The 24,494-nt window shown below is 42.7% G+C and overlaps 1 protein-coding gene across 1 annotated transcript in view; it reads right to left on the reverse strand.

Moving 5' to 3' along the window:
- Positions 1 to 24,494, reverse strand: part of LOC114591602 (musculoskeletal embryonic nuclear protein 1) — a 44,143-nt gene that overhangs the window by 12,871 nt on the left and 6,778 nt on the right. The window contains exons 2-6 of the mRNA XM_028718820.2: positions 14,486 to 14,534; positions 12,441 to 12,536; positions 11,315 to 11,436; positions 2,735 to 2,847; positions 1,492 to 1,569 (exon numbers count right to left, since the gene is read on the reverse strand). Coding sequence (XP_028574653.2) covers positions 1,492 to 1,569; positions 2,735 to 2,847; positions 11,315 to 11,436; positions 12,441 to 12,536; positions 14,486 to 14,534 — 458 coding nt within the window. The remainder of the gene's footprint in view (positions 1 to 1,491; positions 1,570 to 2,734; positions 2,848 to 11,314; positions 11,437 to 12,440; positions 12,537 to 14,485; positions 14,535 to 24,494) is intronic.

The raw sequence follows: 24,494 nt of genomic DNA on the forward strand, positions 1-24,494 counted from the left end.
TAAGATAATGCAATATATATATATATATATATATATATATATATATATATATATATATATCCAGAGTGCTACCAAGACAACAGAAGGACTAAAACCTATCCACTTTTACATTTAGCAAACATTTATTTAAATTGTGTGCCCTCTGATGTGGCTCATGATTGAAAAAATAAAGAGTGGCAGACAGATTGACTGAAAATATGTGCCAGCTTCAGATTCGGTATTCTCTGAAGACTCTGAGTTAGGACTTTGCTGCACTTTGAAGTGTCTTGCTGAATATTGATTAGATTATCCTTTAAATGTTCTAGTCACACGTTATCAGACATGAGATACATGAGATGATGACCCATCTATTATAAATGCTGCTTCTGAAAAGATCAACTGCACAAGGCTGCACATATTTCATTTATGAAAGTTATTTATCTGAGTGCAGCAATGGGAGCACTGTGGTGTGTAAAAGCATCCTGTTGTCCTCCTGACTTGAGGCAAGATCTTAATTTTGACATACAAAACCTTATTCAATTTGTGCCTGGTGCAAAACTGCTTCCTCTTTTAAAATATTTCAAGAGCGAAAAGCCCCATGTCCAACTACACTGTACACAGTTGCTCCCTTGGGCCACTTGAAAAGTCAAATGATGGTCAAGTATTTTAAAACTGTGATTGTAACGGAGCACAAATACAGCTGGTTAACTTATGAAATAACAGCATTAAACAACAAAGTATCATAATTATTCATAGCTCCCAATGTTGTGTAAATATAAGTGCATATTAGCAGTATGGCAGTAATATTTAATGCTGTATTGTTTTTAACACTCGATTGGGAGCCACCCAGAGTGGCTGGGGATACTCAGCCAGATGGGTGGGGTATAAATTAATTATTATTATTATTATTAAAGAGTCTCGACTATGGACAGAAACATACTGTTTGGCACAAAAAGCAAAAAGTGCTGCACTTAGCAATGTGGTTATTGTTTAGTGTGCATCTGCATGTACTTCCAACAGAACATGTGCAGATCTTCAGGAGCCTTTACTTGTGTAAGAAAAATGCCCCTATAAAATAAGCATGCTTAGCTTCACGGCGTAGTTGAACACAGTCAAAGAACAGACAAGCAGCTCAAATCAATTTATGTGCCTCAATCTGAATGGGATAAAACTAATTTTAAAAATGATTTCTGATTATTCCCTACTTTTGAAAGTGAAGAGTGTGTCTATGTTGTGGGGTTGGGGGGTTGGCTTCCCACTTATCCATTAATGTTCTTACAATCACCATCATGGAAGAGAAATCACTATTTCTTTGAAGAGGATTTAGAAATGATGAAAGAATTGATACCTGTCCTACAACTAAATGCTATGTTCAAGAGCCAATTAACCTTTTACAGTTTTATGGCATCAGCTTTTTATGTTCCGTCATGTGCCACTGCAATGGATCTGCACTCCCAAGTATAAATATTTTTAAACACACTAAATATCCAGAAAACGTTTGTTTATACCAACATTTACAAAGAAGGGGACTATTAGCATGACAATAGCCAGCTCCAACTGAGGATTCTTTATAGGATTCAATACAGCTACCTGCAAAGAGAGAAAGAAGCACATTAATATTATGGAAGTATATACATGTACAACTGAGTTTTCAGGTTATCTTTTTTCACTGTATGTGGCATCAAGTTAAAGGGACGTGGGCTTGGGAAGAGCTGAGGGGACAGAAAAGAAATAGTTTTTATTGAGTGAAATCCAACATTATGTGACTGAACTCTTTTCAGAGCATGAGAGGGCTGCAAGGAGGGAAAAGATGGTGAAGTCCTCTTGCAGGAGTGGAAGTCTGCTCCACTCATGCACAGATACCATTGGATACAACCTATAGCATAATGACGATATTAGGTTTGTTCTTAAACGATGTTAAGATGTGTACCTATTTCACTAGGGCCTGAAATGAACATTAAACATATCCGGACACTTTATTGCTTTAATCCACAATGATTAAAAAGCACTGTGGGTCAGCAACAAGTGTATTTTGAAATAAATGGCCTAGGAAATACTATTCAAAGCCCTGAATAGTGTTAGCTCCAAGAACCAGAGACCTCTGCATCTGGAACTTTTTTATATGAGGCAGACTGATAGTTGCAGGACTTGCAATTTTCTAGTCAGCTTCATGAAAGCAGAATTCAGAAAAAGGATAAAACTGGAAAAAGAGGGATGGTGGAAACTGTATGTAGTTGCAGAACACATAGGCTGCAGAACACCTGCTTCTAGATTACCATGTGATCTATTAATTTTTCAGCACTTTAATATTTAGATGCTTGGCACTGCCCTAGAGTCTATGATAAGATCCTACTCATTATTTAGGAGTCTACCATTGCAGATACAGATTTTAGCCGACAATGTCATACCCAGAGAAGTCCCATTGACGTCAATGGACTTAAGCTTCCCATTGATTTCAGGTAGTCTACTCAGAGTATGACTTAGTTGAAAGAACCTGAGAGAATAAATTGTAACTGAAGCATCTACTCAACAGGACAGAAGGAAGGTTTTTGAATAAATGGTTATTCATACCCTACAGATGCAATATGGTATTTTACTATTAAGGCTTAGCCACCACAAATATTTTCATCAGGTCAGTTGTTAGCACAGGACTAGTCTCATTGAATTAAATTAAAGCACTGGTTACTATATGGTCTGTCTATCTCTCTATCTCTCTCTCTCTATCTAGTAAATATATGTATATCAAGACTCAAACCTCTTTCCACTGAGGTATTAGGAGAACTATGATGATGATGGTTTTCTCAAACATCATGATGACTATGTACAATGCACACTGGCCCACCCAAGCACTGCACTGAAGGGGGTCACCTACAAAACAAAACACAAATGGTTAGCAAGCAAGCTTAAATCGCATCTGAGTAGCTAGGAAGACACTATGAAATCTTTAGCAAACTAGATTCTTGGTTGTCCCTTATTTGGAAACAAAACTGTTTAATCTCATTCTAAGACAGATTTACACGATTTCAGAAGTTGAAACTGAACACACACAAAGGTGGAATCATTCATTTCTCATGTGCCCTGAGGGCTCCTCTAACATTCTGTGTTTACAAAATGAGCCAACCCCTAAACAAAAAACCCCACCACCTTTCATGTTGTGTCGTGTGGCAAATGGCTGCATCTTCTAATCAAAACTTAAAATGTAATACACACACTGTCTCTGGACTGTGCAAACGGAAAACGAAAACTAACCTCCTGTAATAGTGAATAACCAGTGACTGTTACAAAACACCAAACAGCTAACTGCAATAGCACGTATAACATTTTTTTGAAAAAAGGCTCTTCACGTTATCTGTGCCTTCTTACGACACGTGCGTGTTCAGCCTAATCCTGAAACCTTTCATCAAATCATCAAGGGTGCTGCCCATTCCTTCAAAGTTGTTAACAAAAATACTGAAAGGTAATGGACCCTTCACTAAACTTCTGCAAAATGTCACTGGGTAGCTTTTCACAGTTTAGTGCCCATACAAATGAGTCACTGTTCTTCCTCTATGGAGGTCAAATCCGGGATTCGCAGCCATGGCTTCAAAAGAGAAGGCTTATAAGAAATGAGGGGACCAGTAAAATGAAAGTTCAAAAGAGACAAAACTCTCTAGAATACTTGAAGGTTATTCAAATCCATAATAACATAGTTGTCAACTCCCCCCCCCCCCCCTTTTAAGGGAAATTCCATTATTCCAATAAGATTCCTTGCAAGAAAAGGGAAAAGTTGACAGCTATGCAAAATAATTGAAGCTCAGCTGCAATGTATGCCCTAGATGTGGAAAGTGCCATCAAGCTCAGGAAGACACCAGCATAGTGAATGAGCAGCGTCAAATATACCAGAGGGCATTCCCCCAGAAAAATGGAAGCCTTGACAAAATGAGAAGAAAAAGGAACGCAAGAAGAAATGCTATCAAATAAAAAATGGGAAAGAAGGAAAAAATGGAAAGAAGAGATACCCACCAAGGAAATTTGACAGAACAAATTGAAATAATACATAGAATTTGTAACTGACTGATAAACTAAGGAATAAGGATGAGTTAAAGGTCAGTATAGTTAAAGCTATGGTTTTCCCAGTAGTGATGTATGGAAGTGAGAGCTGGACCATAAAAAAAGCTGATTGCCGAAGAATTGATGCTTTTGAATTATGGTGCTGGAGGAGACTCTTGAGAGTCCCATGGACTGCAAGAAGATCAAACCTCTCCATTCTGAAGGAAATCAGCCCTGAGTGCTCACTGGAAGGACAGATCCTGAAGCTGAGACTCCAATACTTTGGCCACCCCATGAGAAGAGAAGACTCCCTGGAAAAGACCCTGATGTTGGGAAAGATTGAGGGCACAAGGAGAAGGAGACGACAGAGAACAAGATGGTTGGACAGTGTTCTCGAAGCGACTAACATGAGTCTGACCAAACTGTGGGAGGCAGTGGAAGACAGGAGTGCCTGGCGTGCTCTGCTCCATGGGGTCAGGAAGAGTCGGACTCGATGAAATGACTAAACAACAACAAAAGTAAGAGAAGAGTGGAGGTGTTTCAAGATTATCTTAGAGGGTACAATATACAATTTAACCTACAAGTAGGAGTTAACATATGAGCAGCAGATAACATCAGAAAGGAAGACCTGAAATGGTAACGGGTGAAACATCAGGCTATGCAGCAGATCAAGATTTCCCTAGAATGCCACAGAGAGATGGGTTGGGAAGTCTTAGGAAAAGAGATAAGTGATGGATGCTGTATGATGTGTATATAAAAGCTGTTAAAATTGCATAAATAAAAGGGTGTTTTTTAAAGAAAAGGAAAAGAAAACTGTGTTTTTTAGAAGCATATTACTAAAAAGCATTAAGAGCGATAATACTTTATCTAAATATATACCAGAAGCAGGAAATCAGCTAGGATGGCAGCTGGACCACCAAACAATGAAGATATGCTAAAGGTGTCATGACCCTGATGTTCAAACTTCTGGGGACGAGGCCAAGGATTCAGAATGGCAGAGGACATTTACCTCAGGGCCAGCCACAGCTTCCCCCACTACTTCTCTGGCATGAGAAGGCAATGCTGTCCTCTTCTGACTTTAGCTCAGAAGCCTAGTGGAACCACAGTTGAGAAGGGTATATGAAGTTCTAAGCTTCGTATATTAATTTAAATTAACAAATCAGGACTGAACTGAGATGTATCCACCCAAGAATTCTTCTTCTTTTTTATGTGAAATGGCTCATCTTCTAACAAAAAATATTTTAACTTTTCTCCACAAGCGACTTCTATACCTGAAGACTTGAAGGTGGTCCAGGGGAGGGGAGATCTTGGTATTTATAGGCCATACAGCCCATTGAACAAAATATTGCTGAAGAAGAATCAATATGGTTTTTACACAGGTTAGTTCCTGTGTCACTACATGTACAGTGGTACCTCAGGTTAAGTACTTAATTCGATCCGGAGGTCCGTACTTAACCTGAAACAGAAGCACAATTTCTGGGTTAGTGCAGTGTGTAACCTGAAGCGTATGCAACCTGAGGTACCACTGTATAGAGTTTTTTGAAAGTGTTGACAAGCATGTGGGTGGGGCTAAGGAACTCCATGCTGATCCAGTGGCTGATGTCACTCTGCAGGTAGAGGCCAGAGGGGCTCGGCTGAGAAAAACCTCTGCCCAATCCAACTTCCCCAGCTAAGGAGGTTCAGGGGTGGGGCTAAGCAGCCTGAGCCACTGGATCGCAAACAGGCCCCCTTGTTGCCACACGTCTACAGTGGGCCCAGTTGTTGCACCAACTCCAGGTTGCCACGGCGATCTGACTGTTCCCCCTTACTGCTCCGGCCGACATGCTTGGCAGGACTGTGATTGTAACAGTGATCCTGCGGCTCCATTAGGCTCCATCGGACTGCACCTGAATCAAATGCCTTGTCGAAGTCCTTTCTATAACAACTAGCAGTTTTGGCAAAATAAGTGAACTAGACTATCGCATATTCAGTTTTAATTAACCCATATTAACTGCGACAAATTTTTGCTCTGGGTATGCCCAAGCAGCTTCCTTATTTGCGTGGTTATTTCCCCATGTACAGAAGACAAGCTTGTTAAGATTGACACTATTCACTCCTCTCTAGTCTACTAGGATCATATTAATTTCTCAAATATAGCTGCTGTACAACCCATCACATTCTCAATACTATTTACAATTATTTAGCTGAAGCCGCAATAGGATTCTTTGGAGTTTTTAATTATCTTACCGCTCTGGAGGGAAATGGACTACCTAAAACAGGCTAGTACAAATGTGGGTTTTTTAAAAAAGCAAACAAACCCGGTGGAGTTGAGTCTTCCTGTTTACTCACATATGAGAATTGGATAAGAGGATGAAGCACCAGCAAAAATACGAGTTTTAAAAAGCTTCTGCATGTGATCTGATTTGCTGTAATGGTTCTCAATAAGCAGTGTCAGCACAACTAGAATGCAGCTATTTCTTATGATATTTCCCTCTCTGCTTTCAAGTCAGTTTCATGGTATCTTCAAATACAGACTAACAGCTGAGCCTGAGAACGCTGCAATGGAAACTCGAATACCTTCAAACAGCTGTAATGTGGAATGGGCCCTGGTCATTTCCTTTTCTGGCATGGCTTTGAAAGACATGCACCAGATATTTTACTTGCTGGTCTTGATGTTTATAATCTTTTTTTATGTCAGTGCTATATAACACTTGAGCACTTAACGCTTCAAAGTCTGGAAATTTCTAATAAAGAGTGTTACTGAAGTATATCCCATGCACCGCCAATTAAATATATAACTCTGTCTAGAGTTAATTACAGATTAATAAACATTTCAGCAATAAAAATTCAGGCCTCTTTCTCCAGTCCAGATTTTGAATTGGTATATTGGGAACCATCTCTCTTTGTTCAGTGGAATTTGAAATATACCCATAGCTCTCTTTATTTGCAGGTTAGCACCCCGGAACACATGCATTTTTAATATATCTTAATGCTTTAATAGTTACATTAAAATATACAATCTTTGTATAGGATTTCTCTCATCCCTCCCCCTCAATGCTACATAGTTCCATTTTTCTATTGCTGTTCTCCACAGAGACACCGGAAGAGACAAACATTTCTATGTGGCTCCGAATACTCTCCTGCTCAAGATCCTTCAGGTCCCTTTTTGGAGCATCTTGCCAGAAAAGATGTCAGTCAGAAGGATATACAAGACACAGACCAACTCACTCCCAAACCCAATTTTCTTTTCCAATTGACACTCAATATTCTTTGTGGCTACTGGATGCAACTAAGCATGCTCATTTCTCATGGGGCAGTGAGGAATTCTGTGTATTCCTGCAAACCTTGAAATTCTCCCACACGAAGACAGCAATCCTTCGTATATTTTCCTGGAGTCAATGAGACTCATGTTAAATTACATGCATGTACTGTCATGTATAAATTTATGGGTGCCTCCTTTCACCAATGTAGCAAATCTCATTATTCCACAGTACCTTCAGATGCACACATCTCACAATTCCTATACAGTGGTCCCTCCGGATACAAACTTAATCCGTTCCGGGGGTCCTTAAGTACCCCGAAAACTCCACAACGTGAGGTGCCACTTCTGCACATGGCACGATAGAGCGCTTCTGCGCATGCAGTGAAACCAGGAAGTATACACTTCCAGGTTTGCTGTGTTTGCAATCCGAAAGTTACGTTACCTGAGGGTCCACTGTATAGAACTGAGCAAAGTGTGAAGCAAGAAGAAGGGGCACACTTAAAGAACACACTAAGCTGCCTTTCCTTAGCCTTTCCCTTCTTTTTCTTCACATGTACTAAAGACACATTCTGGCAACTTGCAAGTTACAAGGGATTCCAGCTTCCATTAAAAAAGAAGAAGCAAGTTTATGTATTTTGCTTTGGCAGAGCTCAGGCTTTCAAATGGTACTACAAACCCAAAATTGTGTTTCGTGGCCCCTTCCCTTCTGTTTACTCACACTACAAGCCTGGTGGGGAGCAGGTTGTGTTTTATATTGTATAGAGATCTTAGGATTTATCCAGGTGCTTGTGAAATAAAATTATTATTAATCAGTCATGAGAAACTCATTATCTGTATATCAAATACTGGTTGAAAGCTATTCCACCATTTTCAGAGGAAATAAACAGCTTTACTTAAATATCATGGGAAGGGAACCAAAACTCGAGGGCTGTTTCTCTGTCTACACTACATTCTACACTGCATGCCTCCCTTACCGCAGGAATTCCCCCACCAGAGAAGTGTCCTGATAAACAGGTAGGGAAGCCAAAGCAGGAATTAGTTTCTCGAGGCTGGCGTCAGTATAGAAAACCCTCACTTATATGCCCAACTTCCTCATTACAGATACATACAAGTATGAATGGACCTGTGTACAAAAGATAAATGCAAAAGTCATTGTTGCACTGCTTATTCTCAGGTTAAAGTAGGAATAGTAGTAAGACTTTCAAACAAATAAAAGTATTTCCCTCCCCCAATAAACGTTTCAAGACTGGAACAGAAACTTAGTAGCCTCCGTTTTAGAATAGCTTAGCAGTTCCATTTTGCACAGCCCAAGTTTACCTTAATCGAATGACAGGAGGCCAAGAAGAGAAGACAACAACCGATAATCCGGCGGATGCTGCCTTTCCATTCAAAGCATTGCTCAATTGCAAGCATTGCAAGGACTGACCTGCTGGGAGCCTGAAGGGCCCTGCCCTGCTTCTCTCCCTCTGACAGGCTCCACAAAGAACTACTGCTGCTGCTGGTCAGAGAGGGCTCTGTTCCTGTTTTTTAAAATTGCTTTTATTTTTTTATCTATGCCATTTTAAATTGTGATTTATATTAATGCTGTATTCTTAGTTTTAGATTTTATGATTTATGTGGAAATTGTTTCCCATTTGGTTGTGTACTTTTGGTTGTGTTTTATTTACTGCTTGTGACTTCTGTTATGCAAATCTTGTCATGTTGTAAGCCACCTTGAGCATTGGTTTAACTATGGAAAGGCGGGATACAAATAAAATGATGATGATGAAGAATGCGGACATAATGCTGTCACTCTTTTAAATAAGGCTAAGAGATTGGAAGAGGATTGCACACTTCCACCTCTTATGCTTATTACATGTAGATATAAATCTCATGTGATGGTGTTAACCATTGTATAGGCATTACATCTGCACCAACCCCTGGAGTACTGGAGAATCAACTTCAAGTGTTAAGCTGTTTGAAAGCTGACTGATCAGCACCTGTATAGAAGCAATGCTGCACCGTAGCTAACACTGACAAAATAAAGGAGAGCTGAATTTACATGGAAGATAGTAGGAAGCTTGCAAGGCTACAGCCCAAGGGTGGACAATGTGATGCAAACTACATTTGCCATCATTCCTGACCACAGGTCAGAAAATGCACACATGCGTTTTAGCAGTTTCTTGGTTCTCACCTATTATGTTACTTTTGTTTTCTGTTGAAATAGTAGCGTCCATATGTAATATAACTATCAATCAAATGAGGCTGTGAAAGAAATCTAAGTGCCAGCGTTTAGACTCAGACTTCCCTCACTCTCCCCGTGCAACTCAATCTGCCATATCACCAGCAGCTCCTCCTGCATATGTTGAGGTATCAATTCTCTTCCCAAGACACTATCAAATTAAATCCATAAAAAGACAGGCTTTTAATATGAGAACAGAGTTGTTGTCTGTCCTACTGAAGTAATAGCAAGCTATCGCTAGGGATCAAATGATACATCTAGGAAAGTGAATGAGCTCATAGGAGGCAATGTGAAAATGCAAGAAAGGTCAGGAGTGTTTCATTAGTTAATTCAGGGGGGGAAAGAATGCTCATTTTCCTAATCCTAAGCATGAATTAAAATACTCTCTTCCTTTAGTCTACTTCCCACCTGGCACTTTTGAAACAGAGGAAGCTGCTTTGCAGAGCAGTTTGTGATAGTGCAAGAGATTTCTGTGCAGAGTCAGAAATCCCACTGGGCATGCCTAAAGTTCATCTTTGGAACTTGGCCAAAACTGCACTGCTGAACCTCAGTAATTCTGACTTATGATCTCCAAGGCATCCTAAACACTTTCAGGACTTAAGTGCAAAGATGTTTATTTCTCAATCTAATATGAGCAGGGAGCAAATCTCTTTGCAAGGAGGAAGAGTTATCCAATCTGGCATAATAGTGGAATTATTTTTTTTTTGCATCTGGAGTCTCCCTGAATCCACTACCCAACTGAATGTAGTGGGGGAAGAAATGAATACTGGGCTCAGGAAAATCTGAGACAAAGATAAACCCAGTAACTGTACAAAGGCATTTCACCCGAGGAGACAAGCACATCCATGAGCTCAAGAATCCCTATTGGGTTAAGAATAGAAGGACTTGGCAGGATCCTCCTAGATGCAGGATGCTTTGAGGGTGGCTAGTAAGAAATTCAATTTAGACATGATTCAGCACTGAAATATTTCCACCAAGGCAGGGAGAGGCTTCACATGAGCCTGTGAAAGTCTTCTCTTTTTCTTTATCCAATATGGGGAAGAATGGGGATGTGCTGGGTAGTTCTTCCCTAGCTGCAGCAGGGAGCCTGGCTTGTGTTTGTGGACACTGCCTGTAGAATTTAGATTCTTTTACAGCAAGTCTCCTACTGCAGATGGGTATGGAGATGAGACAGAGGGGGAGAACCCGTGAATAGGGCTTTACTATGTATTATTCCAGGTCCAAATTATTATATATTTCATGCTCGTGAGTGGTGTTTTACAAAAACACAAGAGGATAGGTCTTTCAATCTAAAATTTGATGTAGGAGACAGAGGAAGGGAAATGGATGCAGGGGAAAACAGAAGAAAAATATTTACTATTTCAATTATATGGTATTAATGACACTAGGGGCTGGGGACTAGGGGGTGAAGGCTTCACACAGCAGGTGGGTTGTGAGCTGGTATCTGAAGGAAGTAAGAGAAGGGGGCATTAATGTTTATCTGATTCTGGGAGGCAGTTCCAATCGTAAGGGGCAAAAGGTGGAGTCATCTGAGAGAGCAGAAGACTAAAGTCCTTATGTCTCAAAGCTGGAAAAAACCCCAGATCTGTTGCAGACCACAGCCATCATTCTCAGCCAGCTGATATGCTGCTTTCTGATTGTGAAACATTACTGCTTTGTTAGGAGATTCCCTCCAGCTTGCATCTGGCAATGTATAGCAATCAAATATCTGCACCTTTGGAAAAGAAACATGCTATACAGTTGCAGGTGCTGATATGCCAAATACATTAAAATTGCCCATCTAGTAAGTTATTAAAGAAGCTCAGCTCCAAAAGAATTCCTTTCTAAGGCATCAAAATCTTTACCATATTCACCAAAGCGAAGGGACTCCCACTGCTGCCATTCAACAATGCTGTTTACTGCCCGCACACCAGCATAAATTAGCAGCATTCCCAAGGTGGCATCCAGCAGAAAGTTGATAAGGTACCTAAAGGGGTAAGAAAAATACACAAAAGAAATAGGACATATCTGAGGCCTATGCAGGTGCCATAATCAAAATTCCAATCCATATGACTCTCAGCCATCACCACCACCTAGATCTTTGCCTTTGACAGTGCTGTCACCTATTCAAAAAGCCTAGCAACTTAATCACACAGTAATTTTAAGATATACTACTCTTCATTATTCATTTTTAGTGGTCAAGTAGTGAGCACAAGTATGCAGGGACACACTCAAGGGCTAGTGCAGTACAGTGGTTACCATGTTGGACTAGGACCAGGGCAATCCAGATTCAAATCCCTGCTTAGTCATTAGGCATGCTAGATATGCTTGGTCCAGTCACGCATTTTGAGCTTTAGTCTTCCTCATACAGCAGTTGCTAAGTTAAAAATCTATGTGCATGTAGATGCTCAAACGCAAAAGCCCAAGCAAAAAGTCAATAGAAGTTCTGTTTGAAGTGGATTTTTGTGTGTTGTTTTTTTAAAAAAACTACTACATGAATACATTACTGTAGAATGAGAGGCTAGATGGATTAAGACATTTGGATCGATCAACCTGGATGCATAAATTTGAGCTATTTATTATACTACAGCCCACCAGAGGTCACTATTGTCCTGGAAAACAATCAAGCTGTGACTGATCTCTATTTCCCAGCTTTTTTGACAGAATTGCTCCATCTGGAGGAATATTAGTGTTTCAAAGTTAGGGTTTATCATTTGAAGGGACTTGTGCATTGCAGGAAAGAAGTAGCTTGATGCTGTTCTGCACTACAAGGATCTTTATGAAGCATCTGACTTGCTGGCCTGACCAAGCAGGATCCTACTTCATTGATTTCTAACTTAGTTTGTTGGGCAGGGATCTAAATTTAAACTCTGAAATAAACCAATATTTCTAAACCTTGTTGGCTATTATTCTAAAACAGCACGCAGGATGGTTCTATAAAGCGTTGTGTGTACACACACACACACACACACACACACACACACTACTTACAGTGAACAAGGGTCCTCTTCAGTAAGGTCTGATAAATACACATTGGCAAAGTGGATGAACAACATCCCTATGGCTTGTTTGGAAGTATCCAAAAACCTACAGGAAGTTTAAAAAGTGGTCATCATATGAAACACAGACCATACAGATCTCCTCATCTAAAATTGCAAGTTCTTAGAAAGATACCAAGGGTGCAGAAGCGGTTTTGAACTTTTTATCCTGGAGACGAGAGACCCCTTTCAGCCCAAATACTGCATTTTCTTCATGGGGAACCTTCCAAGGGGTGGCATGCTAATAAGGTGGGGTGGTGGCAAAAGTGGAGACTGGCAAGTTTGAGAACTGCGTCCCAGCAACACAAAAAGTCACAGGTTTCTCTAGAACCCCCCCCCCCTTCCATCCTCCATATTTACATATTCCAACAGGGGAAGGTTCTGGAGAGTATTAGAGCAGAGCCAGTGAGGGCCGGAAAGAGTCCTGGGGGGCTGCATTTTGCCTCAGCCATGAGAACCCCCATCACTTTTTTAATTTCCTGCATGCCTGGCAAAGTCCAGTCTATCAAATTCACAAGTATAACTTGACTGGGTGAGAGGGAATGAAGTGCAAGTGCTCTTCATTCATAAGGGTCATTAGCAGGCAAGTTTCATTTTTTATTAGACATTCCAATATATTCCTCTGTTTTCTAGACCCGCGTGTCAAACTTAAATGAGCTGGAGAATGAAATTTCCTATCTTCACTCAAAATTATGGAGCTGATGGGCTTACCCAGCCCCAATTTGCCTCCTTTCCACGTCTTGTTTTCTCCAAAGCCCTCATGAGCACCACCACCACCTCAAGCCGCCAGCTGCCAGCTCTGCTCTTCTCTGCCAGTAAGCCTCGTTCCCATATACTGCACCTTCCCCCCCATTCCTGCCAGCTGAACTTCCCTTTTCACTTAAGTCTCTGCAGGCCAGCACCCATTCCATACCTCTCTGGATTGGCTACCGATACTGGATAACTGTTCTTTGCACTTCTGTTTCCACACACCTTGACCCCTGCACTGCTAATTTATGTAGCAAAATTTATATACCACTTGACTGTAAATTGAACCTTTCTAAGTGATTTGCAAAAATGAAAAAAATGAAAAACTGTCAATAAAGGGTCAAGTTTAAAACACATTATTTAAGACAAATAAAAATATAATTAAAATCAACTGTAAGCTAAAACACCTGCCAACTCTTGCCTGCCTGGATAGGATGGCCTGAGCAAAAATGTTTCTAGCAGGCACTGAAAAGTGTACACTCAGCAATCTGATGTCAATAGGCAGCGAGTTCCTAATCTGGGAGAGGCAGGAAGAAACAGCCAGTGCTAAATAAATCCTACTAAGGGCATTGACTTTCAAACTCAGAAGATTTGTCTGCAGTATGAGAAAGATGTCACGGGCAATTAAAATTGATGGGAGTATGCAGAAATGGTGGGATTTACTGGAAGAATAAGAAAGCAAGAAGAGAGACTTATTAAAAACAGAATGGGGAAAATTTATTGACTATCTGAAGATGTAAACAACTTAAAACATTAGAAGAATAAACTTGTGCACTAAGAAATAAGGGAAAGGGAATACAAAGGGGAAATCAGTGAATAGGCTTGAGCTGGATATACAGTAACAAAAAGATATACACTAAGTAACCACAGAAAGAAGCGGAGGGGAAGTCGAGGGAAATGCAGATTGCTTATGTACTTTGCTCTAGCGAACAGGTTTTAAATTTAAATTGATTTAAATTTCAAAATGACCTGCTGCTCCTGCAGTTTGATATTATTTGCCCCAGCTTTGCCTGGCACAGGAAGACCCTGTAACGCAACTACAAGCTTCTTTAAAAGGGACACAGAATTGAGTGCAACATTCTCAGACATCCCTGCCTTGGTGTTCCTATAGACTGGGAAAAAACAAAAAACATAATCTGACGCACAGTAGTCAGGTTGCAACTGCCTGCCCTTTGTAATGCATCGCCCAAGGTCCATGAGCTGAACATCTAGGAAAGGCAAGGCACTCTAGGAACAATACAAAGCACTTACCAAATTCTCCAAGGACGCCTTTCATGCTTTGGTTCTCTGAAGCGTTTCACTAAAAAGAGAATTGAAGATAATCAGTGGACTGGCAAAGCTGTACCAACTAAAGTCCTCCACCCCGTTCAGCTGAATCTGTATGCAAAGTTGCTCATGAATAGTAGGGTAGATTTCATACTCACATCTTATTAAATCTAGACCCCTATATTCAAGAGCAAACTGCAATCGACCACTTTGAACACTCTTCGTAGATTGGCATCTACGTTCAGTTCCAAGGTTTCATTGGTACTTATCCACTATATATTTTACCGTCTGGTAACATGCACCCCTTTCTTCTGCCCTCCCCTTTACATTAAAGACTTGACGCAAGCAACCCAGTAAATATGATAGCCTTCAAATCCAGAGTTGCATAGCTCATTTAAGGCCGTGCAAAATTGCTGAACTAAGTCATTCCTGTTAAAAAAACAAACAAGGAAATACTTAGGTAATTTAAAATGACTGAACAATTTAAGGCCATTTGCCGAGAGAGAAATGGAAAGTTCACTATAAAAGCTAAAACAAAGGCAGTGTACTTATTGCTTGAAGTGGTGTGTTCGTTTTATTGGGGACATGCGACCATTATGGTTATAGCTTGAAATAGTAGCATGAAAATGAGAGCAATGAACTCAACTTGCTTTGCAAGTGAAAGCCTAGGGAGAAGGAAGATTTGCCTTAATGCTATTTTCCACCAGCTTAGAAATACTGTCAGTTTACGTAAGCTTACCAAAATACAAGCTACAATTAGGCAACTATAACTCATGCTACAGTATTAACTTTTACAGTTAGAAAAGGTAATCTAGGTAATTCAGAGTCCTCATGCTCCTTACAACAGAAGGGAATTAAGGAAAGGATGAGGAATCTGTGCAGCCAGCTCTTTAAAACAAAAAAAGAGAATTGCAGGGGTGAATGGTTTCCTTGAGCTATATATGGAGATAAATACTGCAATTAAAAGCGGAAAGCGCCAGTAAACAATGATGAAAAGCCAACATGCAAGGAATTGCACAACAGCTTGACAGAATGCAAGGTTACACAGAAACAAAGGCAACACATCTCACTGCATAATTATACTTTGCCTCGTGTAACAGGCCAAAGGTGGGTATGGAAGCTGTATACCAGGGGCAACCAAAGTGGTGACTTCCAGAAATTGTTTGGACTACAACTCCTAGCATCCTTGATTATTGGCTAGCTTGCCTGGAGCTGATGGGAATTAGGGTCCAACATCACATGGAGGGCAGCAGGCCATAAAGGAAAACAACAAGTCGCACGCCCTTATGAAACAACCATTTTTGTGGCAGCATTTATTAAGATGCCATAATAAAAGATGGGTCAAATTTCTATGGTGGAAGAATTAGCATGAACATGTTATTAAGCAGACACTCTGTGATGAGGATAGAGGAAAAGCAGGCGGTAGAATATTAACTGAGGTGCTGAAGTCATAGCTGTAATGTTTTATCCGGTTCGTTGGCTTTATATGACTGTTTTAGAGACAATTTAAGGTAGTGCCACCTTTCAGAGCTCTCGGGGGTTCAATTATTGAAAAAAGAAAACGTAAGGAACTTCATGATCTGATGAAGTTGGATCTAATGTTCAAGAAGCCTGTGCCACAACAAATCTGTTAGCCTTTAAGGTGGCATGGGACTTCCTGTTCTTGCCTCCCTCTGAAGCCCACCCCTATCACTTGCCCCCAGCATGGTTAGAGGACCCTCCAGAGCCGCTTTGGGGGGGGGGGGAGTGTGAAGGCCTCACGAGGAGAAGAGGAAGGGGAAGCCCTGCTGGATGAGTGCAGCTCTGCTGACAGCAGCTGCTTACATCTCACAGAAGGATCTGGAAGGTCTTCCGACTTTGGGGACAGATTGCCAAAGGATGCACTGGAAGGGGGAGGCTGGAAAAAACAACACAGAGGCAGTGCAAACGGCCTTTTGGATTCTGACTGTGATATATCACTGCCTAAGAAGTGATTAAATTTAAAATGCTACATCATGTGTAACACTTAGGCCCCCTGCTTATTGATTATTCGTCCTGATTTGTTTGCATACAACTTGCACAGAGAGGTTATGTGAGCCCAACTTTATTGAGAGTATATTCAGATTTGTCTGTAGGAAGGTTACACGACAATGAGGATTCTTTCAGGTTTGTTAGCAGGGAGGGCATATGATTGTTATCCAACTCTTTTCAGCACATGTCCTTGTTACTTTCCTAACTGCAAAAGTCTCTGTTTTAGACAAACAACAACAACAACAACAACAACAACAACAACAACAACGTGGATTTGTTGTGCCAGAGTGCTTTAATCCACTTTAATTGCGCAAACCGAAACCTACAGTATGCAGTTGGATTCTTCCTGCAAAATACTGGTAGTGACCAGACATTATTTTCACAATGGGTTTTTAAAACGGCTAATTTTGAAGCACGGTATCAATTCACTGGCAGACACTAAAAAATGTTGTTTGCATACAGAGCACCAGAATTCTTCAAAGTAGTAAGAGGAAATTGAAGTTGAGATTTGCCAACTGGCAAACTGTAAGCTGTCAACTGAAAAAGAATTAGAAAATATAATCTGCAAGTTGGAAAAGATTCTCTCCCCCCCCCCTGGAGAGAACAAACATTGAGTCTATTCCAGTTCTCTAATGCTGCTTCATTTGGAGAAAAGAATCCAAGAAAATTGCAGAAAGCTGTTTAAAGAGACACCAGCTTATATAATAATAATAATATATAATAATAATAATAATAATAATTATAATTTATTATTTATACCCCGCCCATCTGGCTGGGCCTCCCCAGCCACTCTGGGCGGCTTCCATAAAAACCAAAAATACAATAAAATATCACATGTTAAAAACTTCCCTGAACAGGGCTGCCTTAAGATGTCTCTTGAATGTCAGGTAGTTATTTATCACTTTGACATCTGCTGGAAGGGCGTTCCACAGGGTGGGCGCCACTACCGAGAAGGCCCTCTGCCTGGTTCCCTGTAGCTTTGCTTCTCGCAATGAGGGAACCGCCAGAAGGCCCTCGGCGCTGGACCTCAGCGTCCGGGCAGAATGATGGGGGTGGAGACGCTCCTTCAGGTATACTGGACCGAGGCCGTTTAGGGCTTTAAAGGTCAGCACCAACACTTTGAATTGTGCTCGGAAACGTACTGGGAGCCAATGCAAGTCTTTCAAGACCGGTGTTATATGGTCTCGGCGGCCGCTCCCAGTCACCAGTCTAGCTGCCGCATTCTGGATTAGTTGTAGTTTCCGAGTCACCTTCAAAGGTAGCCCCACGTAGAGTGCATTGCAGTAGTCCAAGCGGGAGATAACCAGAGCATGTACCACTCTGGCGAGACAGTCCGCAGGCAGATAGGGTCTCAGCCTACGTACCAGATGGAGCTGGTAAACAGCTGCCCTGGACACGGATTTGACCTGTGCCTCCATGGATAGCTGTGAGTCCAAAATGACTCCCAGGCTGCGCACCTGGTCCTTCAGGGGCACAGTTACCCCATTCAGGACCAGGGAATCCTCCACACCTGCCCGCCTCCTGTCCCCCAAAAACAGTACTTCTGTCTTGTCAGGATTCAACCTCAATCTGTTAGCCGCCATCCATCCTCCAACCGCCTCCAGACACTCACACAGGACCTTCACCGCCTTCACTGGTTCTGATTTAAAAGAGAGGTAGAGCTGGGTATCATCCGCATACTGATGAACACCCAGCCCAAACCTCCTGATGATCTCTCCCAGCGGCTGCATGTAAATGTTGAAAAGCATGGGGGAGAGGACAGAACCCTGAGGCACCCCACAAGTGAGAGCCCAGGGGTCTGAACACTCATCCCCCACCACCACTTTCTGAACACGGCCCAGGAGGAAGGAGCGGAACCACTGTATAACAGTGCCCCCAGCTCCCAGCCCCTCAAGACGGTCCAGAAGGATGCTATGGTCGATGGTATCAAACGCCGCTGAGAGATCCAGCAGAACTAGGAAACAGCTCTCACCTTTGTCCCTAGCCCGCCGGAGATCATCAACCAGTGCGACCAAGGCAGTTTCAGTCCCATGATGAGGCCTGAATCCCGACTGGAAGGGATCCAAATGGTCCGCTTCTTCCAGGCGTGCCTGGAGTTGTTCGGCAACCGCTCGCTCAATCACCTTGCCCAGGAATGGAAGATTTGAGACTGGGCGATAGTTGGCCATCGTGGCCGCATCTAAAGATGGTTTTTTAAGAAGCGGTTTAATAACCGCCTCTTTCAGCGGGTCTGGGAAGGCTCCCTCACGGAGGGAAGCATTCACCACCCCACGAAGCCCATTGCCCAGTCCTTCCCGGCTAGCTTTTATAAGCCAGGATGGGCAAGGATCCAGGAGACAGGTGGTTGGTTTCACTCGTCCAAGCAGCCTGTCCACATCCTCGGAGGTAACAGATTGGAATTGATCCCACTCAACTTGACTAGACAGAACTCTAGCACTCTCCCGCCCCGGCCCTGCTCCCACGGTGGAGTCTGCTTCTTCCCGAATCTGAGCGATTTTATCTGCAAAGAACTTTGCAAAATCATTGCAGGAGAACATGTGGCCCGTACTGGGCCCCGATGTTGCAGTTGGTTCCGCTAAATTGTGAACCACCTGAAAAAGTCTCCTGCTGCTGTTTTCTGCAGATGCAATAGAGGCGGTGAAGAAATTCTTCTTCGCCGTCGCTATCGCCACTTGGTAGGCTCGACGTTGAGCTCTAACCTGTGTCCGGTCAGATTCGGAATGAGTTCTCCGCCACCGGCGCTCTAGCCGTCTCAACGATTGTTTCATTGCCCTCAGATCCGTGGAAAACCACGGGGCTGTCCGGGCTCCATGCAATCGGAGAGGGCGCTTCGGAGCCAAACAGTCAATAGCCCTGGTTAACTCCACATTCCAGCGGGCCACCAGGGAATCAGCTGAAAGGCCATCAACATGGGATAAAGCATCCCCTACCACTCTCTGGAAACCATTTGGATCCATTAAGTGGCGGGGGCGGACCATCCGAATTGGTCCCACCTCCCTGCAGAGGGGATGGGTCGCAGAGAAGTCCAGTTGCACCAGGAAGTGATCTGACCATGGCACTTCTTTCGTTTCGCTTTTACTTAGTGTCAGATCACCAACATCCATAGAGGTAAACACCAGGTCCAAGGCATGTCCACGGCTATGGGTTGGGCCAGACTTATTCAGGGACAGCCCCATGGAGGCCATGCTTTCCACGAAGTCCCGAGCGGCCCCTTGTAAGGTCGTGTCGGCATGGATGTTAAAATCCCCTAGGACGACCAAGCTAGGTGTCTCCAGGAGAACATCCGCCACGACCTGAAGCAGCTCGGGCAGGGAATCCTTGGTGCAGCGGGGAGGTCGGTACACCAAAAGGAATCCTGTACTGCCCCTATTGCCCAACTTCCAGAACATGCACTCAGAAAACTGGGTCTTCCCAACAGGACGCCCGGTGCAAACTAATGACTTCCTAAAAATCACTGCAACCCCCCCTCCCCGCCCACATGACCTGGGTTGCTGTGCGTAAGAGAAACCTGGTGGACAAGCAGCGGCAAGGACAGGCCCATCTGCTTCATCCAACCAGGTCTCTGTTATACATGCCAGGTCAAATCCTCCATCCATGATCAAGTCATGGATGGCAGTGGTCTTATGAATCATTGACCTGGCATTGCACAGCAGCACCTTCAGGTCATGTGGGTATCCCTTGCTGATTCTAGTATCCATCCGGTCAGGACCAGACCCGGAGGCAGGGATAGTCCTCAGACAACGACTAAACCTGCCTCCTCTGTAATGATAGGGTCTGGTCTTAGCGTAACTCCTCCTCCTACCCGTGATCACTGAGATCGGTTGTCCCAGTGCATCCCGCCCTGTGGAACATGCCCCAGCCATTTTATGGGCTGGGGCCCACTCCCCGGCAGCCCCGAACCCTCCCCCTAAAAACAAAATAACACCTTAAACAAACAACCAAAACCAATAAAACAATACAAACGGAAAATGTAAAAATTACAAAAACATCAAAATAATAATAATAAAAAAATAATTCCCCAAGCCCAACCAACATCCATCCCACCCCCACCCCGCACATACAAAAAATCCAAAGAATTAAAAAACAAACCAAAAAAACACATTTTAAAAACACTCTGTGCCTCTCCGGCAGTAACAACTGTCCTAGTGAGGCCTGTCAGGCCCCGCCCTGGGCCAGATGGTAAGTGGCAGGAAGGAGCAGGGCCCTCAAGCACTCACTCAGGGAGTCTTCCTGGGCAGCAGGCCGCAAGCAGCACGCAGTCCTTATGAGGCCCCAGGCCCCGCCCCAGGCCAGATGGTAAGTGGCAAGAGCAGGGCCCTCAAGCACTCACTCAGGGAGTCTTCCTGGGCAGCCAGGATTGCAATACATCTAGCAGGAAACTGATAGCATAAAGTCCTGGAAGTGCGGGGGGTGGGGGGAGCCTCCAGAACAGTAACAAGGATCAGCCAGGAGATTAAACTTTTCACTATCATGCACTTAAGCCATTTCTTTAATTGGCATATGTTTTCCATAATTTGAACAAGGCAAAGCTTTTTATTACTCATTAAGCCCTAAATGGCTTGGGAGCATATGATCTAAAATGACCGCCCTCCCTCCTTGCACGAACCTGCTCATGCTCTACTGTCAACATCTAAGGTCTTGCTCTGTGTTCCACCACCTTGGGAGGTGTGCTTGGCAGGGTCAAGAGAGCAAGACTTCTCAGCAGAGCAGCCAGATGGTGAGAAACGCCTTCCCAAAAGAGGTTGCCCCCCCCTCTTGAAATTTAGGAAGGCAGCAAAAATGTATCCCACTGTGCCTTTGATACATTTTTAAATGCCACTGTTGCTTTATGGTCCTCTTACGCTGCATTTTATTTCTTAAACTGATATGATTTATTTAACCACACTCCTCTGGCACACCCTAAGTACTGAGGTCTTTAAAAAATGAAGCACAATTGAAAGTGGAGACAACAGATGTGCTGCTCCTTGTTTATCTGTTTGCTATGTAACACAAAAAACCTTAATAAAACTTATTTTTTTTAAAAAAAAATGATGCATAAAGGGGTTGCAGCTTCCTGAAATGGGTACACCATCACCTTTTTAGTTTAGAAAAATTACTTCAGAGTGAAGGGAGACAGGTCTTATAATATTAAGAAGGGTATGCAGAAGGGATTTTTCTTTTTCTTTTAGAACCCAGGGTTCCCCAATGAAGTGACTGGTGCCTAAATTCAGAAAAGAAAAAACCCTAAGGGAATTATTCCTCACAACACATAGTCAACTTATGAAAAATGACTGTCATAGGCCACAGTGATGGCAAATGGTTTTATGATAGTCAGATCTCCCCTTTACATATTTGACCATCAATGCTATTAAACAGTGATAGCTACAACACAGTTCTGTGCCAAAAGGCAGTAAGCCTCTGAACAATAGAAGCTGAGGGACAAGAAATGGAGGAAGTTTTTTGCCTTGAAATTCTGCTTATAAGCCCTTGGCTTACCACTGTGAAAAACATGATGCAGGATCTCTTGAACTTTAGGGCTCTTACAGTCAGCCCTAAAGATAAATATAAAACATGTGAATTAACTTTTACTGGTAATGTCAACGATGTAGATGTGTATAGATTGTCTGTTTAAAGCAGCCTTCCTCAATCCGGTGTTCTCTCCCCCCATGTTTGAACTACAATTCCCATCATTCCTGATCTTTGGCCATGTCGGCTAGAGCCAATAAGAGGTAGCGTCCAAAACATCTCCAGACTGGGTACCAGACCAAGGAAGGACAATTCAAAGGTTCCCAGGATTTGCTATGGTTTTGAAACATCTAGAAGACAGTAGGAATGGTAAGGTCAACACAAGAAAAAAGCAACAAATTTGAGGCCATAAATACTAGTTACTGGATTTTATTTTGCCCATTTTGATATAATTACTATGAAGTACTTTAAAACATTTCTGGCTTTAGGCACAGAACAGGGTCACCAGATCTAGGGTGATCTCGGTAACCAGGAAAATTTTTGTTCTCCCATCCCCTCCAGCGAGAGAGACAGGATCTCTTCCCAGCCCAGCTGTGTGGGATAAGCTCCTGTTGTGAGTTGAGGACACGCCACCCACATAGGAGTATAATAAGACACATTATTTTAGGTTAATGGGCAAAATTAGGCCACAACTTTTATTGGTTACAGCATGTGAGTAGTATTGGCTTAGGCACTGGATGAAACAGCAATACCATGGGAGTCATATCAGGGTTAACAACCAACGGGAGGAGCTTGTTGATGCAAATACAACTGGAAGCTCCCCCATGACGTCACCGGGGGTCGTGCCATGGCCCTAGCCACCAGCAGGGCATTGGACAGGATCCACGACCGCCGGATTCCTTTAACGGAATACCCCAAAGAGGAGGGGTAGATGATGGCCCATACCCAATCCTCCAACACAGCACACATATTCCAATGCCTAACTGCCAATACCAGAAAGTTGTGACGAATTGCTACGAGGTAGGCGAAAAAACCAAGAGGCTGGTGCCAAATGGATAAAAAAGTCCTACCAGGCCCCTTGGGCAACGAAGGCAACCAACCGAAGTCCACAGCAAGGTCAATATGCAAAAGAAGCTGACCTAAGAGGGAGGGAGGGTGGGAGATCCAAAGAAAGCAGGAACAGACTGGGAGATGAGCGCTGCCGCAGCTGTTTAAATGCGGCTAGCCCCACCCACCAGCTGGCTCTATTGGTTGGCTGGAAGGCTTGGCCACGGCAGCAGAAGCATGCCTCCCTGTCCCAGTGGAAAGCTGCTCCTGTTCACAACCCCTCCCCTCTGGGAGAAAGAGAGGCCTTCTCCTGCACAGCCAAAAAGAGGGATGTGCAAGAAGCCTCACTGCTTGCTAAGCATCTAGGTTCAGTGCAGAATCAGGAAGAGGCCTCTCCCATTCTCTTCTGTATCTGAAATCAGTGTTGCATCAGGAATAACATCTCTCCAGGTAAGGAAGAATGGGGGCCTCTCTTACTCTGAAATGAGTAATAATAAAAAAGTACTCCACACTTTTAAAGATATGCACACAATGCGCTACAAAGAACATTTTAATCTGTTACAAGCAGCTGATTAAGAGTTTGAGTTCAATATTCTTAGATGAATGATTTCTAAAAATCTGCTCATGATAGACTAAACAGCCCTTTAAGCATTAAGTTCAAAGCCTAAAGAGATTCTGTCTAATTTATGTAATTGTGGCAAGGAGCATCAACACTGCTGATCCCATTTCAGAAAAAGCTGAAAGGTACCGTATCTCCAGAAATCTGCTAGATTTGTTTCAGAATTTATCAGCAGCTACCTTGCAACTGAAAAGCAGCTAGAGGGAGAAATAAATTTCCCCCACTTCTATTATTGTATTTCCCCCCACTTTGCTATTTAAATACAATAGTACTTTGTAGTTGGGAGACACAAGATAAATTTAATTCTTGCCCTTTCTACACCATAAAAGACTCCTGGAGGTGCCTCTCCATCTAATAGGATCAAGCATGGTTCCACAGCAGGGGACTTCACAACTATATTGTGCAGGTACTTTTAAGCAAGACTGTTAAATGATACTGTGATTAATTGGCGTTTGACACACTAAACCGTATTATCATATAGGGCCCCAAGAAAAACTTGAGAGTCTAGCAGTTACTCCAACAAGAAGTTTTTAGATTAGTGCTCAAAGTGCTGAATTTGAGATTCAAAGACAAAACTAATTTCCTGTTAAGTTTTTGCTAGGGACAAAAACAGCCAAGCTTACCTCAATTAAATTATCCAACTTGTTTGCTCAATTTGTCACTTTCCTCTTTGAAACTGAAAGGAACCCCAAATTGTTGGTTGATGGGACCCATCCTAACAGTAAAGCCAACTACTCAGGCTTTCCTAAGCAACAAAAAATAGCTACAGAAATGACAAACAAGTACAGTTAGTATATTTCGTGGTCACTTCCATGTTGGGTGGACTACAATTGTTGGTCATATCCAAAGCTACCTCTGAGGTAAGACCACACT

Source organism: Podarcis muralis, chromosome 2 (assembly GCF_964188315.1).
Source record: "Podarcis muralis chromosome 2, rPodMur119.hap1.1, whole genome shotgun sequence".
NCBI classification, from domain to species: domain Eukaryota; kingdom Metazoa; phylum Chordata; class Lepidosauria; order Squamata; family Lacertidae; genus Podarcis; species Podarcis muralis.